The sequence below is a fragment of the Nycticebus coucang genome, chromosome 15, assembly GCF_027406575.1.
Source record: "Nycticebus coucang isolate mNycCou1 chromosome 15, mNycCou1.pri, whole genome shotgun sequence".
Taxonomy (NCBI): Eukaryota; Metazoa; Chordata; class Mammalia; order Primates; family Lorisidae; genus Nycticebus; species Nycticebus coucang.
In genome coordinates this window covers 33,114,266-33,132,363 of record NC_069794.1, presented here as the reverse complement: position 1 = coordinate 33,132,363, position 18,098 = coordinate 33,114,266, and the positions used below count along the sequence as shown (strand labels likewise).

At 36.4% G+C, this 18,098-nt stretch overlaps 1 protein-coding gene across 16 annotated transcripts in view; it reads right to left on the bottom strand.

Moving 5' to 3' along the window:
• The window catches only part of MYCBP2 (MYC binding protein 2), a 309,994-nt gene that overhangs the window by 110,270 nt on the left and 181,626 nt on the right, over positions 1-18,098 (bottom strand). For all 16 annotated transcript variants that reach the window (XM_053563137.1, XM_053563138.1, XM_053563143.1 and 13 more), the window contains 3 exons: positions 14,766-14,981; positions 10,188-10,243; positions 6,678-6,793 (listed from right to left, as the gene is read on the bottom strand). In XM_053563137.1, the coding sequence (XP_053419112.1) occupies positions 6,678-6,793; positions 10,188-10,243; positions 14,766-14,981 (388 nt within the window). The remainder of the gene's footprint in view (positions 1-6,677; positions 6,794-10,187; positions 10,244-14,765; positions 14,982-18,098) is intronic.

The following is an 18,098-nucleotide window of genomic DNA, read 5'->3' as shown; positions in this document are numbered from 1 at the left end:
CACCTGGCTTCAAAAGACAAATTAAAGCTCTGAGTCAAGGGTTGGAAGACAATTTTTCAGGCAAATGGAATTCAGAAGAAAAGAGGAGTTGCAATCTTATTTTCAGATATATGTGGATTTAAAGCAACTAAAGTCAAAAAAGACAAAGATGGTCACTTTATATTGGTCAAGGGAAAAATACAACAAGAAGACATTTCAATTCTAAATATCTATGCACCCAATTTAAATGCTCCCAGATTCTTGAAACAGACCTTACTCAGTCTGAGCAATATGATATCTGAGAATACCATAATAACAGGGGACCTTAACACTCCTCTTACAGAGCTGGACAGATCCTCTAAACAGAAATTAAACAAGGATATAAGAGACTTCAATGAGACCCCAGAACAACTGTGCTTGATAGACGCATATAGAACACTCCATCCCAAAGATAAAGAATATACATTCTTCTCATCACCCCATGGAACATTCTCCAAAATTGATCATATCCTCGGACACAAAACAAATATCAACAGAATCAAAAGAATTGAAATTTTACCTTGTATCTTCTCAGACCATAAGGCACTAAAGGTGCAACTCAACTCTAACAAAAATGCTCGACCCCACCCTAAGGCATGGAAATTAAACAATCTTCTGTTGAATAACAGATGGGTGAAGGAAGAAATAAAACAGGAAATCATTAACTTCCTTGAGCATAACAACAATGAAGACACAAGCTACCAAAACCTGTGGGATACTGCAAAAGCAGTTTTGAGAGGAAAATTCATCGCTTTAGATGCCTACATTCGAAAAACAGAAAGAGAGCACATCAACAATCTCACAAGAGATCTTATGGAATTGGAAAAAGAAGAACAATCTAAGCCTAAACTAAGTAGAAGAAAAGAAATATCCAAAATCAAATCAGAGATCAATGAAATTGAAAACAAAAGAATCATTCAGAAAATTAATGAAACAAGGAGTTGGTTTTTTGAAAAAATAAATAAAATAGATAAACCATTGGCCAGACTAACGAGGAATAGAAAAGTAAAATCTCTAGTAACCTCAATCAGAAATGATAAAGGGGAAATAACAACTGATCCCACAGAGATACAAGAGATCATCTCTGAATACTACCAGAAACTCTATGCCCAGAAATTTGACAATGTGAAAGAAATGGATCAATATTTGGAATCACACCCTCTCCCTAGACTCAGCCAGGAAGAAATAGAGCTCCTGAACACACCAATTTCAAGCACTGAGATCAAAGAAACAATAAAAAAGCTTCCAACCAAAAAATGCCCTGGTCCAGATGGCTTCACTCCAGAATTCTATCAAACCTTCAAGGAAGAGCTTATTCCTGTACTGCAGAAATTATTCCAAAAAATTGAGGAAGAAGGAATCTTCCCCAACACATTCTATGAAGCAAACATCACCCTGATACCAAAACCAGGAAAAGACCCAAACAAAAAGGAGAATTTCAGACCAATCTCAGTCATGATCATAGACGCAAAAATTCTCAACAAAATCCTAGCCAATAGATTACAGCTTGTCATCAAAAAAGTCATTCATCATGATCAAGTAGGCTTCATCCCAGGGATGCAAGGCTGGTTTAACATACGCAAGTCTATAAACGTTATCCACCATATTAACAGAGGCAAAAATAAAGATCACATGATCCTCTCAATAGATGCAGAAAAAGCATTTGATAAAATCCAGCATCCTTTTCTAATTAGAACATTGAAGAGTATAGGCATAGGTGGCACATTTCTAAAACTGATTCAAGCTATCCATGACAAACCCACAGCCAATATTTTACTGAATGGAGTAAAACTGAAAGCTTTTCCTCTTAGAACTGGAAGCAGACAAGGTTGTCCTCTGTCACCTTTACTATTCAACGTAGTGCTGGAAGTTCTAGCCAATACAATTAGATAAGACAAGGAAATAAAGGGAATCCAAATGGGAGCAGAGGAGGTCAAACTCTCCCTCTTTGCTGACGACATGATCTCATACTTAGAGAACCCCAAAGACTCAACCACAAGACTCCTAGAAGTCATCAAAAAACACAGTAATGTTTCAGGATATAAAATCAATGTCCACAAGTCAGTAGCCTTTGTATACACCAATAACAGTCAAGATGAGAAGCTAATTAAGGACACAACTCCCTTCACCATAGTCTCAAAGAAAATGAAATACCTAGGAATATACCTAACGAAGGAGGTGAAGGACCTCTATAAAGAAAACTATGAAATCCTCAGAAAGGAAATAGCAGAGGATATTAACAAATGGAAGAACATACCATGCTCATGGATGGGAAGAATCAACATTGTTAAAATGTCTATACTCCCCAAAGCAGTCTACCTATTCAATGCCATTCCTATCAAAATAACAATATCGTACTTTCAAGATTTGGAAAAAATGATTCTGCGTTTTGTATGGAACCCGAAAAAGCCCCGTATAGCTAAGGCAGTTCTCTGTAACAAAAATAAAGCTGGGGGCATCAGCATACCAGATTTTAGTCTGTACTACAAAGCCATAGTGCTCAAGACAGCATGGTACTGGCACAAAAACAGAGACATAGACACTTGGAATCGAATTGAAAACCAAGAAATGAAACTAACATTTTACAACCACCTAATCTTTGATAAACCAAACAAGAACATACCTGGGGGGAAAGACTCCCTATTCAATAAATGGTGTTGGGAGAACTGGATGTCTACATGTAAAAGACTGAAACTGGACCCACACCTTTCCCCACTCACAAAAATTGATTCAAGATGGATAAAGGACTTAAACTTAAGGCATGAAACAATAAAAATCCTCCAAGAAAGCATAGGAAAAACACTGGAAGATATTGGCCTGCGGAAAGACTTCATGAAGAAGACTGCCATAGCAACTGCAACAAGAACAAAAATAAACAAATGGGACTTCATGAAACTGAAAAGCTTCTGTACAGCTAAGGAGACAATAACCAAAGCAAAGAGACAACCTACCCAATGGGAAAGGATATTTGCATATTTTCAATCAGACAAAAGCTTGATAACTAGGATCTATAGAGAACTCAAATTAATCCACATGAAAAAAGCCAACAATCCCTTATATCAATGGGCAAGAGACATGAATAGAACTTTCTCTAAAGACGACAGACGAATGGCTAACAAACACATGAAAAAATATTCATTATCTCTATATATTAGAGAAATGCAAATCAAAACAACCCTGAGATATCATCTAACCCCAGTGAGAATGGCCCACATCACAAAATCTCAAAACTGCAGATGCTGGCATGGATGTGGAGAGAAGGGAACACTTTTACACTGCTGGTGGGACTGCAAACTAGTACAACCTTTCTGGAAGGAAGTATGGAGAAACCTCAAAGCACTCAAGCTAGACCTCCCATTTGATCCTGCAATCCCATTACTGGGCATCTACCCAGAAGGAAAGAAATCCTTTTATCATAAGGACACTTGTACTAGACTGTTTATTGCAGCTCAATTTACAATCTCCAAAATGTGGAAACAGCCTAAATGCCCACCAACCCAGGAATGGATTAACAAGCTGTGGTATATGTATACCATGGAATACTATTCAGCCATTAAAAAAAATGGAGACTTTACATCCTTCGTATTAACCTGGATGGACGTGGAAGACATTATTCTTAGTAAAGCTTCACAAGAATGGAGAAGCATGAATCCTATGTACTCAATTTTGATATGAGGACAATTAATGACAATTATGGTTATGGGGGGGGAACAGAAAGAGGGAAGGAGGGAGTTGGGTGGGGCCTTGGTGTGTGTCACACTTTATGGGGGGCAAGACATGATTGCAAGAGGGACTTTACCTAACAATTGCAATCAGTGTAACCTGGCTTATTGTACCCTCAATGAATCCCCAACAATGAAAAACAAACAAACAAACAAACAAAAAAACCCAAAAAGGTGTAAACTAGATAAAAATCTTATTGAACAACAACAACAAAAAAATATATAAGGTATGTGTAGAACAATGTTGGACATCTATTAATTACTCATTAAATGTTAGCTATTATTATCATCATTATTCTAATGAGTCATTATCTGTCCTTATCTATAGTCAAGCAATGTCAGAGCCCACAGATAGTTTGTGAGGGAGCTGAGTTGGGAAGAAGTGTAGCGAAGGGGCCTAGAGCAGAGAATAGACGTAAACAGAGAGTTTTTCTTCAGCATCATTCCAAACAATAAATACAAGTACTTTCTTTTTTTTTTTGTTTTTGTAGAGACAGAGTCTCACTTTATTGCCCTCGGTAGAGTGCCGTGGCGTCACACAGCTCACAGCAACCTCCAACTCCTGGGCTTAAGCGATTCTCTTGCCTCAGTCTCCCGAGTAGCTCGGACTGCAGGCGCCCGCCACAACGCCCGGCTATTTTTTGGTTGCAGTTTGGCCAGGGCTGGGTTTGAACCCGCCACCCTCGGTATATGGGGCTGGCGCCTTACCAACTGAGCCACAGGCGCCACCTACAAGTACTTTCTTATGTACTTTGTAGCAGTTCCCTTCATCCCATTATTACATAAAATTATTTAAGAAACCCTGTACTCATTGAAATTTCAACAGTATTTTTAGAGAGAGAAAAAAAAACCTCCTCCACAATGTCATTCTTGACTACCTCCAAGTAGGTAGTCAAGAATTCCTACTGCAAAATTTGTATCTCATGTGTATCACCATTTATATTGTACTTCATGATTTTTGTTTGCTTGTTCTATCGTGGCAATTCTCAGAAACTGTTAATACTTGACAGGAATTGTCTTATCTACATAATGTTTTCCTCAGGAGTAAAAAATGTTTGCTGAACTAAAGGATTTATGGATATGTTAAAATAAAGAGTACAGCAAATGGGGCAGCGCCTGTGGCTCAAAGGAGTAGGGCACAGGTTTCATATACTAGAGGTAGTAGGTTCAAATCTGTCCCTGGCCAAAAACTGCAAAAAAACAAAAAAAAAAGAAAGAGTACAGCAAATCCTGTGGGGAGATGTCTCTAGAATGGTATAAATGATTTGATGTATGTGCTTTTCTAGTTATACTAATGAATAAGAAGGTAAGTTACATCAATGTCAAGTACCTCTTTGCCTCCACTATAAAACAAAGCAAAACAAAAGTCTACTTAAAGCAGAGTTTCCCAAAGGTTGTTTTGGTGAAATATTAATCACTACTGTTTCTAACTTTACCCATCACACAAGGACTTCTATGACAGAGATTAAATAAGGACAAGATTATTAATTTTAGAACTTTTTGGAATCCCTAATATGCTAATATAGATTGCATGAATGTCTCTAGTGAGCACCTGTATAAAGGGTGAGCACCTGTAATCTTATGCTCTGAAATCCAAAATAATCCAAAAATCTGAAATCCAAAATACTTCAAATTTGAAAATTTTTGAACACCCACATGATGCTCAAAAGAAATGTTCATGGAATATTTCGAATTTTCAGTTGTACTGTATGATATAACTATTCTAAAATTCCCCCAAAAATCTGAAATACTTTTTCTGGTCCCAAGCATTTCGGATAAGGGATATTCAACTTTTATCAGATCTTCAAAATCTATCTGATCATAGGAACGTTTCTTTTTGAGAATCTTTAGGAATAACAGTGCTATAAGAAATTCACATCAATCAACACTAGAATCTTCTCATTCTACTGTTATCCTATGATACAGATAGTTTAAAAGTAAAGCAAAATGTCAATGCCCAAAAGAAAAGTAGTATGTTTTTCAAAGTTTATGGCTGTGATGATTAATTTTAGGTGTCAATTTGACCTAGCAACCTGGTAAAGCATCATTTCTGAGTCTGTGAGAAATTTCCTAAAGGTGTTGTGTGAGAGTCTAAATGGACTAAGTGGAGATCTGCCCTCAATGTAGATAGGCACCATCCTAATGGCCAGGGGCTGATGAGAACATACACACAGGAAAGGCAAATGTGTCTAGGCTCCTAGAGCTGGGATATTCTCTTCCTCTCCTATTCTTGTACATCACAACTCCAGGCTCTCCAGATGTTAGACCTTAGGCCCAACACCAGCAACACCATGGATTCTCAGGCCTTTTGCCTTGGACTGAGAGTTACACCATCTGCCTTCCTGGTTCTGAGATCTTCAGATTTAAACTAAGCCCTGCTACCAGTATCTTAGGGTCTCTGGCTTCCAGATGGACTGCTTCCATAATTGAATGAGTTAATTCCCCTACTAAATCCTCTTTTACATATCTATAAAGTCATGTGTTGCTTAATGACTGGGATGTGTTCTAATAGTTCTTAGACTATTCCATCATTGTGTGAAGAACATCATAAAGTGTATTTAAACAAGCTTACATTTTTTGTAGTCTACTATACAACTAGGCCAGTTGTTCCTGGGCTACAAAGCTATACAGCATGTTACCGTACTGAATCCTATATGTACCTGTAACACAATGGTATTCACTAGGTAATACAGCAGCATGGAAGAGATTACACTTGACAGTCACATCAGGGAAAGGAGATGAATGATGATGGCTATAGTGCCTGAGAAGATATATATCCTAAAATATTAAAGAGTTTAGGAATGTACTAATTAAGTAATTATTTGAAGTTATGAAACCTGTCTACATGTTTGACATAAGTTAAAAGGGCAAAACCAGAACAGAAAGATGACTTTCATTCCAGATTTGAAGTAACTCATAACTTAAAAGAAAAAATACCTATTTCAATGCCATCAATAGTAACATGAATAGTGTAGAGTCCAATAGCCCCCGGAGTCCAATTTGCACAGTAAGTGCCATCATTATTGACACGGATCAGCATATTCTCACTGGGTCTGAAAAGAAAGAAGATGGATATTGGAAATTTTACTTCTGGATAACAACTGACATTGTTATGACAGTTCAGAAAACATTTGATTGCTGTCTGTATTACCAAACTGCATGACAAGCTTATGTTTTGCCACAATATGTTTTCCTAATCTCCAAAGTGATTTAATTTCACTTCTTTTTTACCTCAAACCTCCATCACCTCTTTTCCTTCCTCTAGGCTGATCATGACCTCACCTCTTTCATCAGTGAAAAAAACAAGTAATCAGATACAACCTCAAGTTGCAACCATATTACTTAACCTACTCTTTCCTGCTACAATGGAAGACCTGTCCTATATCTTATCCAAAGCAAGCCCCTCCCCTTGTACTGCGAATCTTATTCCCTCAAAACGTTTTGTTGCAATCACCTTGTTTTTCTACTGAATATATATCAGTTTCTTCCACTTTACAGGATCACGTCCATTAGCATAGAAACAAACTTCAGAATCTCTTCATCTTCACACATACCTCCCCTTGATATTACAGCCTTTCCTAATAAGATCTGGTGACTCTTCTCTCATTTATATCAAAAAGCATCTAAAGAATTGTCTGTAACTACCCTTTCTCTCCCTTTTCTAATTTTTACTTTTCTTCCACAATTTTCATCCTTGCATCTGAATACTGGGGTATTCCTACTTAAAGGACGGTCAGATGAGGTAGAGCCAACAAAAGTTTCAGGAAGAGTGGCCAATGAGATAAAAGAAAAAATAGGAGACTGTCACAAGAGACAAAAAGAAGGAAGTCTTTTAAGAAAGTAAGAGTTATCAACTACTAAACACTACTGAGATTACTGAGGACAAAGAAATGACCATTGAAGTTGGAGACATGGTTGTTACTTGTGACTTTAATATCAGCAATTGTAATGAAGTGTTAGAAACAAAACCTGCTTGTTCCTCAGACCTGGGTTCTCATAGAAATCACAATAATCTACACCTGGGGTCTCTGAGTGGGTTTTGTAATGACTTAGTTTGGACCAAAATGTCTTTGTCACTGAAGTAATCTGAAGCTGCTCACTTCTATTACTGTAGTGCAAAAGCAGCCACATGCAATACATAAAATAATGAGCAAGGCTGTGCTCTAACATGTCTTAAAAGGCAGCAGGCCAGATTTGGTCTGCAGGCCAAAGTTAAGAAAAAAGGCACATGCTGGCTCACACCTGTAATTCTAGCACTCTGGGAGGCTGAGGCAAGGAGTTCAAGACCAGTCTCAGCAAGAGAGAGACCCCATCTCTACCAAAAAAAAAAATAATAATAAAAAAAATAGCCAGGCATGGCAGCAGGCACCTGTGGTCTCTGCTATTTGGGAGGCTGAGTAAGGCAGATCACTTGAGCCCAGGAGTTTGAGGTTGTAGTGAGCTATGATGATGACACTGCTTTCTACTCCAGGTGACAGAGTAGGAGTCTGTCTTCAAAAAAAAAAAAGAAAGAAAAAAAGAAAAAATCCACGATTATTCTTGATTCCTCTCTTTCCTTCACCTCCTGTTTCTATTCCAGCAGCATGATCCCAATCCACCCACATCTACGCTTCCACTGCTAACTCCCTTCCATCTCTAGTCCAAGTTGCTTAACAGTCTCTAACACATCTCTCTGTTCCCATTCTTGCTCTCCAAAATTCATTTGCCATAGGGCGGGCAGAATGATCCTTTTAAAACTATAAATCAGATTATACTACTCTCCTTAAAACCTTCCAAATAAATTTGCTAAGAAGAAAATTCAAACTAGAAAATGCAACATAGCCTGATGTTCGCATGTAACATAGATCTTGTTCTAGCTATCTGATCTCATCTTCAATCATTTTTCCTCCAGCTCACTATTCCCCGTTCCTCAAAGACATCTAGCTCCATTCACTCCAACTTTTCTCTATCTAGGATGAACTTTGCCCAAATCTTTACATGGCTAACTATCGCCCAGCTCTCCACTCTAAAGACCTCTTCAAATAGGACTCTCCTGCAGTCTTATAGTTGGGCAATCTGCCCCATGCCCATTACTCTCTATCAGCAACTTACTTATTACTATTTTATTTACTTATTTCTACAGAAATGTAATTGCTGTGAGAACAAGTACATGTCTATTTTCTTCATAAATGTACCCCAGGGCTTGTAACAGTACCTTCCATACAGTAGACACTTAATAGTGTTTGCTGAATGAATAAATGTATTTAGACCCCAGATTATTTTAATTATGTTTAAAATGTCCAATGTACATAGAAACCTATTAACTAGCAAAAGGCTAATTTATTCTTTAAGTTTATACTGCTCAAATTTATTTCATAAGGATTGTGTTTGTACTGCAGCAGAAATTTTGCAAATATAATTAAGCCAGAGACAAAATGCCACTTTCCTATTCCCAAACATACATCATGAAAACTTTACTATTTTGATAGCAAACTTTCTAAAAATTATTATACATAAAACTCTATTTTGCACATATATCAGCATAAAGTCAAAGTAATCTGTTAATTTCTAATAATTTCTTATAAGCAGTACAATAAAACCTATAGTAATTCTGCCTCCTCAGGTTCACTTCAGACCTTTTTCTAAACTCTACGGGGGTGATGTCTCTAAAGTACAATGCATTAGTCAATTTTTCAAGAGTCTATTTTAAAAAGTACTTCAAACAGGGGCAGCGCCTGAGGCTCAGTGAGCAGGGCGCCGGCCCCATATACCGAGGGTGGCGGGTTCAAACCCAGCCCCGGCCAAACTGCAATTAAAAAAAAAAAAATAGCCGGGTGTTGTGGCAGGTGCCTGTAGTCCCAGCTACTTGGGAGGCTGAGGCAGGAGAATCGCCTAAGCCCAGGAGTTGGAGGTTGCTGTGAGCTGTGTGACGCCACGGCACTCAACCGAGGGCAATAAAGTGAGACTCTGTCTCTACAAAAAAAAAAAAAAAAAAAAAAGTACTTCAAACAAATTAAATACAAATGAAAAAAATTTACTTAAATTTGGATGAACAGAATTACTGATGGACTATAAAATTAAAACATTAGAACAAAATACAAGTGTGCCACACACCAAAATTTTTCCATAATTCACTAGGGGAAAGAGAAAAAAAAATGTAAAAAACACAAAAAATGAAACAAAAACCAAGCTAACCAACCCTGAATTAGCCAATCTATACAGTTTTACACACTAATTATTCTTTTTCTAGTATGTCAGGATAATGTAACTTATTAGCAGTATTAAAGATGAATATAAATACATTTTACTTGCAAATATATATGTTATTTATGTGGAAAATCTCTATTGGAAACTTTAAAATGCTATAAAATATTTACTTATGAAAAATAAAGCTAGAACATAGCATGGTTTAGATGCAAGCAGCTGCTAATCCATGTTCTGGCTATGCTTTAAGAAAATGATTCTTACCTTTTAGGAGTTGGTGATGCAAAACGCAATTCTTCAAATGAATAATTTTCATAAACCTTTAAGAAACAGACCAGTAACAATGTAAAATCATTAGAAACATTCTCAATTAATAGAGTGATAAAATATTCAATAAATCGTGTTGAAACAACTGATTGTCACATAGGGAAAAATAAAAAACTCAATTATCTGTATCAGACCATTTACAAAAATAAATTCTAAGTGTGTTAAAAAATCCAAAAGTTAAAAAAGAACTTTTTAAAAAAAGTTTCTTTTAAAAAAGAAAAAGAGTAGAGAAAACCCCTTATCTTTTGCATATATTAAAATTTGAAAATTTCCCCATACACAAGCACTAAAAAGATAGAGAAAAGCCTCCGGTTGGAAGAAGGGGATCTTTAACTTATATAACCTCAAAGGGACATCTGGACATAATCCCTAATGATCAATACAAAAAGAGACTAATCCAAAAGAAAAGTGAGTAAAAACAATTCAAAGAGGAAATCTGAGAGGCCACTAAACACTGAAAAAGTTGTTCCAACTAACCTGGCAATCAAGGAAATATAAATTAAAACCACAAAATAAATCCCATCAAATTGAGCTGATAAGAAACAGGCAGGTGGTGCCAGGTGGCTCATGCCTGTAATTCTAAAAGTTTGGGAGGCTGAGGCAAGCAGATTGTTTGAGCTCAGGAGTTTGAGACCAGCCTGAGCAAGAGTGGGACCCTGTCTTTAAAAAAAAGAAAAAAAGGAACAGGTGCTGCTGAGAACATGCTGTACTTGCTACTTTCATGTACAGCTGATGGGAGTGAAGTCTGGGTAACATTTTGTGCAGCTGAAGACACACGTGTCCTGCAATCTAGCAACTCCACTTCTGGAGATATATCTTTAAGAAACTCTCGCTCATGTACATAAAAGAGACAAATGCAAGGATGTTTATTTCAGTGACGTTAGGAATAACAATAATGCAGATGACAGCTGAGACCACGGAGGGTAGCAACCTTCTGGAAGGAATGCTACTACAGCAGCATCTTTGAGGACTCTGGAATTAGGAATACCCCAGGTCGAAGCTCCTGCCATCAGTGAGGGAATGGCCAAGTCATGGAATACTTTAAAGCAGTTAAAGTGAGTGAACTACAGCCACAGGGCTAAACCTCAAAAACAATTCTGAGCAAAAACTGGCAAAATTATATGTACATTATGATTCCATTTTATAAACTTTTGGAAAATATACTGAACAACTCTAGATACATTATGTATGGATAAATTTGTATTTAGTAAAAGTATAAAAATATACATGGGAGTGAGAACCATTACATTCAGGATAGCAAGGAAGGGGTGGGAATGAGCCTGGAGAAGGGTTTGCACAGGGCTTCATTTGTACCTGTAACAATCTGTTTCTTAATAAAACTAACAGAAAGATCTGAAACAATTATGGTGAAATGTAAAGACAAAAATGGGCTGTAGGTACATGAACCTTGGCACATTATTCCCAATACTTCCATATGCCTGCAACATTACCAAATTAATCATTATCTTTCAAGGTTCAGGTCAAAACCTCCAACTATTCATCTGCTTCTAACTTCTATACTTACAGTAAAGAAGCCCTTTTTGTCCTCTGCAACCTTTCTGTTTTCAAGACAGTGATCTAGCTATCTTTACCTACCCAGAAGTTACATATGAGAAAAAAAATGCAATTTAAGGTTAATCTTTGCATGATTAACATACAAAGGTTAACAGCAGGAAAACCCAGGTTTCCAGACTCCTTGTAAAATCCGCTTTCCACTCCATCACTTTCCCCCAAATGTATATCATCACATTTAATAATGAAAAAAGGGACTATACCCTGCTTCTTCATCCTCCATGACATTTGGCTCACTACTAACTGGGCATATAGCACCTGTGAATGGTCGATATAGGAAAATTTCCTTTCCTGGAGCATGAATTAACATCTTGAAGAGACAGTTTGGGAATAATATGCTACACTTGCTCTAAGCCTGGGCCACTCAGAACATTCTTGATATACTATATTCAGTTATGGTAACTAGAGTTTCAAAAGGAATTATACAAATTGAAGCACATATATAGGAAATTAAACAAATGATTAGGGAAGTAAGGAAACCAGAAATTAAATCCCTTGAATATATGTTGAAATGAACAAGAATGTTTAGCTTGGAATTTTTTAATAGCCAGTGGACAATTCATCTAAAACATTAGCTTTTCAGTTTTTTGATAACTTTAAATTCAACTTCATTTCAGCCATCCACATCAAAAGTCACAGACCTATAACACAGGTCTCGTAATTGTTCTATCTCTGAAATAGACAAGAATTGCCTGCTCAGTTTTCTACCTCACCAACTCCTACTACCCCTACACTCAGACTTCTTCTTCCTCTTGTCCCCTCGTCTTTCTCTCCTTGAATCCTCTTCCTTCATCCTTTCCAAACTACTAGCCTCTCTTTAAGCACCATCTGCTCAATTCCCTTGTTCCGCTGTTCTGTTGTTGAACTGATAAAATTCCAATGCTAGATCAATCAAATGATCATTTTCTGCATGCTTATATGACTCACACCACTACTGACATATGATTTTCAATTTTAACTAACTCTTTAAGGATGTTGATAAATCTTTTCTGATCAGTCTTTTCTTTCAATCTCTACAGTGACTATTTCATTTTTTCTTTGTTTCAAAATCTTGACCCTAAGATTCCTCATTCCCATCTCTATCTAAAACATAAAATTACTATTTTAAACAATTTATAAAATCTACAAACTTACTACCATCTGTATTTACTGTCACTTGATCTTAGCCAAAAGGTCAAGAAATGATGAATGAATTATTTTCTTGTCCTTCTCCTGGTAGAATAAAAAAAGTACTAATATTCCTATTTAAGGACAATCCTACCACCTGAGCTCTAGATAGCAGAGTATCTTAACTGCTTCTTTTCTCTTAATTGTTTCTTAATCAGTATTCAAACACATTACATCTCTCTATATTGGACCCTGAATTCCAAAGCCATTGTTCAGTTTCATTTTCTCTCATTCTTTGTGCAGCCAAACATCTTGACAGGGTTATCTGCAACTCCCTTCAGCTATTCTGTTACCTATGTCTTACCTGTTTGGCTAGTATTCTTAGTAACATGGTTTACTTTTTCTTCCTCTTCCTTTCTTTTCCTCTTACCTATCTATCTTGTAAGTCAATGTTTCTCAAAGTACAGGTTTTGAATCTAAATTACTAAGCATATTTGTTTAAAATGTAAATTCTTGAAACTCTCTCCAGACCCACTGAATCTAAATCTCTGCCTGTTTGCAAAATCTTCTTTTTAAAATAAGTACTTCAGATGATTTTAATTTAGACAAAAATTTGAGAGTCACAAATATTGGTGTTTCTCAGGATCCTATCTTAGAATTTCTCTCTTTCACCATGGAAAATATCATCTATTCCCATGACTTCATAAGTAATCTAAAGGCTAATAATTCCAAAATCCTGCTCTTGGGGTCAGACTATGATCACATTGGTCTGCACATCCAACTTCCTTTCATATATATGTCTTCACATGGATATTTCAAAGATACATAAAACTCATCACATCTAAAGCTGAATCTATTATCTTCTTCAACCAAAACCTGTCCCTTCTCCTGCACTATCAAACTACAAATGTAAACTTTTATTTCCTATCTTTTTTTCTTGTTCCCTCACTCTCATTAGCTATTGATTATACATCAATAGCTTGTCCTATTGATTATACATTTTAAGTATCTCTTGAATTTATTCTGATTGACAACTCCCTAGTCCAAGTGACCAACATACCTCATCAGATTAAGCCAATAGTTTCCTAAAGAGACTGCAACCACGATTCTTAATCGTCTGTCTGCTCAAGTACATGTCCATATTCCACTGTGATCAACATAAATCTAATCATGTTCCTCTACTCTAAAGCCTTCAGTGACTCACCAGTGCTATATGAAAATGCCAAAATGCCTTCATCTTCAAATAATGACCATCTGAATAATCTGTACTAACACTGCCTTTGAAGATAATTTTAAAATGCCAGACAAAATATCTTTTTTTAATCTGTCAAAAAGCAATGGAGAGCTATAAAAGTCTGAACAAGTAGCAATCCCAAAGAAATGTACCTGGTATTTGAGAGAAGCCAAGATTTGAAGGGAGCTTAGGAAAACCCTGAAGAGCTGTGGCCTAGCAGTAATAATAAAGTAAAAATAGACAAGTACTTTGAAGGAACTAAAATCCAGCTTTAAGCCATCTTAATCTCTGATAAGAGTAACTTGATCTATAACTGTTAATCCCCTCTAGACAACTGCAAAAATTCAATGAAAATCTTCTCTGAAGAAAGACATCATTTTTCTTCCTTCAAACAATACAAATTTATTATATTACAGTTTTGGAGGTCAAAAGTTTCACTGAGCTCCGGAAGCCCAAAGGAAAATATCATCTTAAAAGAAGTTAAACATATAGCAACAGCTTTCTAGACCTGTAATTTTGTGTCTGCATTTGAACCACTGAAATGTTTGTTAAATGAATGACTGATTAAAGCTAAAATTTTTCTGGTAAGTAAAATAAATTACCTTCATCATAGTTATGGCAATATATCGAGCCTCCTTCACTATCATTGGTTCATATGAAACATCCAGCTTTGGTGATGCCAGTCCGCCAAAAGTCATGTCAGTATTTGGAGCTGCAGCTGTTACTGCAGGACTCCCTGGAATTCTTTGAGATTTCTTTACTTGTTCTTGTTGTAAAGATGTTTTTTTCTGAGAAACAGGGACGGCTTTCACTTCCACCTAATCATGAGATTATAAAACCAAATATTATTATATAAGGGTCCTCCATGCATCAAAAGAAGCAATTTACAATTATGGATTCACAATTACATAAATTTTATGTTAGCATAGGTTTATACAAGCCATTCCCTCTAAAGTCTTATTAACAGAGCCAGAATGACTTCAAGATGGGTGTACAATGTGGACCCTAAACATTGCATAAAATAAAGGCCCCATTTTTAAAATAAATGATCACAAATATCAAAACACAAAATAAAAATAAACAGCACCATTAATAAAATACATAAAAAGATAGAATGAACCTATATTGAATTTTTACAGGGACTAAGATTAAATTATTTTCTCAGGTAATTCAAATATATTTTAAAGCACTAATTTCAATTTAAGCTATACTGTTATGCAGAAGAAAATGTACTCCAAAGATAGAGAAGTCTTAAAACGAACACATAACATATCTCATCTTATACCTAAAGCCTAAATATGTTTCTTTACTGTGGTAGCAAAAGACTATTATTAGATAGCTCTGTCACTGACCTAAGCCATTTGATTTAAGCAATCTAATTTAACTTTACAACTCAATTCCTTCAAAACTAAAATAGGAATATCTTTCATTAACTTACTTTACAAATGCAAAGAAAAGATTTGCTAAGGCACGTGGAAGCAATGAAAATACAAATTGCCTCATAAAAAATACTTTTGTATATGTTTTCCATGATTTATAACAAAACATTTTATTTTTTTGTTTGCTTATGTATTGAAATAAAAAGTTGATCCCTAGGTAACCACAAATTTACAAACAAGTTGAACAGCACTTCAGTTCATCATCAGGTACCATCATTCCAACCTTCACTCAAAATTTTGGCTGTTCCTTATAGACACTACTTTTGTGGTTGGCAAGCATAGGTAATTAACAATAGAAACTTCACAGAAATGAAAAAGGCAGCATAAATGAAAGTGACAGCACTACTTAAGTAATTCAGGGGTATCTCAAGACCGAAGAAAGTCATTAATGGTTACTGTGCATACTGAAATGCCTCTGTATGAAATTAGTAGTTTGAGACTCTGTCTACTTAAAGTGCAGCTGCTAAATATGTTCCCCTAAATGACCACAATCATCAGTTGGGTATGAGAGATCAGTATTCAGACTAACATAATGTCCTGGAAATGTTAAAAACTCATACTTGTAAGTACAGTTGGCCCTCTGTAAGTTGACCACTCAAGGGACTAGGGCAAACTGGTCAACATATGGAGGTGGTCAACAAAAGGAAGCAGGCCTGCTGTACTGATACATACATGTACTTTACTTTCTTTTTTTTTTTTTTTTATTAAATCATAGCTGTGTACATCAATATGATCATGGGGCACCATACACTTGTTTCATAGAATATTTGACACATTTTCATCTCATTAGTTGACATAGCCCTCCTGGCATTATCCTAGTTACTTTGTCAAGACATTTACATTCCACATTTGCTAAGGCTCACATGTACCTTTGTAAGATGCACCACATGTGTGATCCTTTCAATTCCCCTCCCTCTACCCACCTCCCCCCTCCCTCCCGACGCTTTCCCCCTTCCCCCTGTTCTTAGGTGGAAACTTGGTTATAGCTTCATGTGAAGGTCCTAAGTTAGTTTCATAGTAGGGGTGAATACATTGGATATTTTTTCTTCCATTTTTGAGACACTTTACTGAGAAGAATATGTTCCAGCTCCATCCATGTAAACATGAAGGAGGTGAGGTCTCCATCTTTCTTCAAGGCTGCATAGTATTCCATGGTGTACATATACTACAATTTGTTAATCCATTCATGGATCGATGGCACTTGGGTTTCTTCCATGACTTAGCAATTATGAATAGGGCTGCAATAAACATTCTGGTACAAATATCTTTGTTATGATGTGCTTTTTGGTCTTCTGGGTATATGCCCAGCAGAGGAATTACAGGATTGAATGGGAGATCTATTTTTAGATCTCTAAGTGTTCTCCATATATCTTTCCAAAAGGAATGTATTAGTTTGCATTCCCACCAGCAGTGCAAAAGTGTTCCCTTTTCTCCACATCCACGCCAACATCTCTGGTCTTGAGATTTTGTGATATAGGCTAGTCTCACTGGAGTTAGATGATATCTCAAAGTAGTTTTGATTTGCATTTCTCTGATGATTAAAGATGATGAGCATTTTTTCATATGTCTGAAGGCCACTCACCTGTCTTCTTCGGAGAAGTTTCTTTTCAATTCTCTTGCCCAGCCTGTGATGGTATCCCTTGTTCTTTTCTTGCTAATGCGTTTGAGTTCTCTGCGGATTCTGGTTATTAAACCTTTGTCAGAGACATAACCAGCAAATATCTTCTCCCATTCTGTGGGCTGTTTGCTTGCTTTACTTACTGTGTTCTTGGCTGTGCAGAAACTTTTTAGTTTGATCAAGTCCCAAAAGTGTATTTTTGAAGGTGCTTCAATAGCCCGGGGGTGTCCTTCTCATAAAAAAATCACCCAACCCAATTTCTTCAAGGGTTTTCCCTGCACTCTCTTCTAGTATTTTTATAGTTTCATGTCTTAAGTTTAGGTCTTTAATCCAGTAAGAGTCTATCTTGGTTAGTGGTGAAAGGTGTGGATCCCGTTTCAGTCTTCTACAGGTTGCCAGCCAGTTCACCCAGCACCATTTGTTAAATAGGGAATCTTTTCCCCACTGGATGTTTTTAATTGGCTTGTCAAAGATTAAATAATGGTAAGTAGCTGGGTTCATCTCTTGGTTCTCTATTCTCTTCCAGACATCTACTTCTCTGTTTTTGTGCCAATACCATGCTGTTTTGATCACTATCGATTTGTAGTATAGTCTGAGGTCTGGTAGCGTAATTCCTCCTGCTTTGTTTTTATTTTTGAGTAATGTCTTGGCTATTCGAGGTTTTTTCTGATTCCATATAAAACAAAGTATTGTTTTTTCAAGATCTTTAAAGTATGACAGTGGAACTTTAATAGGGATTGCACTGAAGGTATATATTGCTTTGGATAGTATGGACATTTTAACAATGTTGATTCTTCCCAGCCATGAGCATGGTATGTTTTTCCATTTATTAAAATTCTTGGCTATCTCTTTTCTTAGAGTTTCATAGTTCTCTTTAT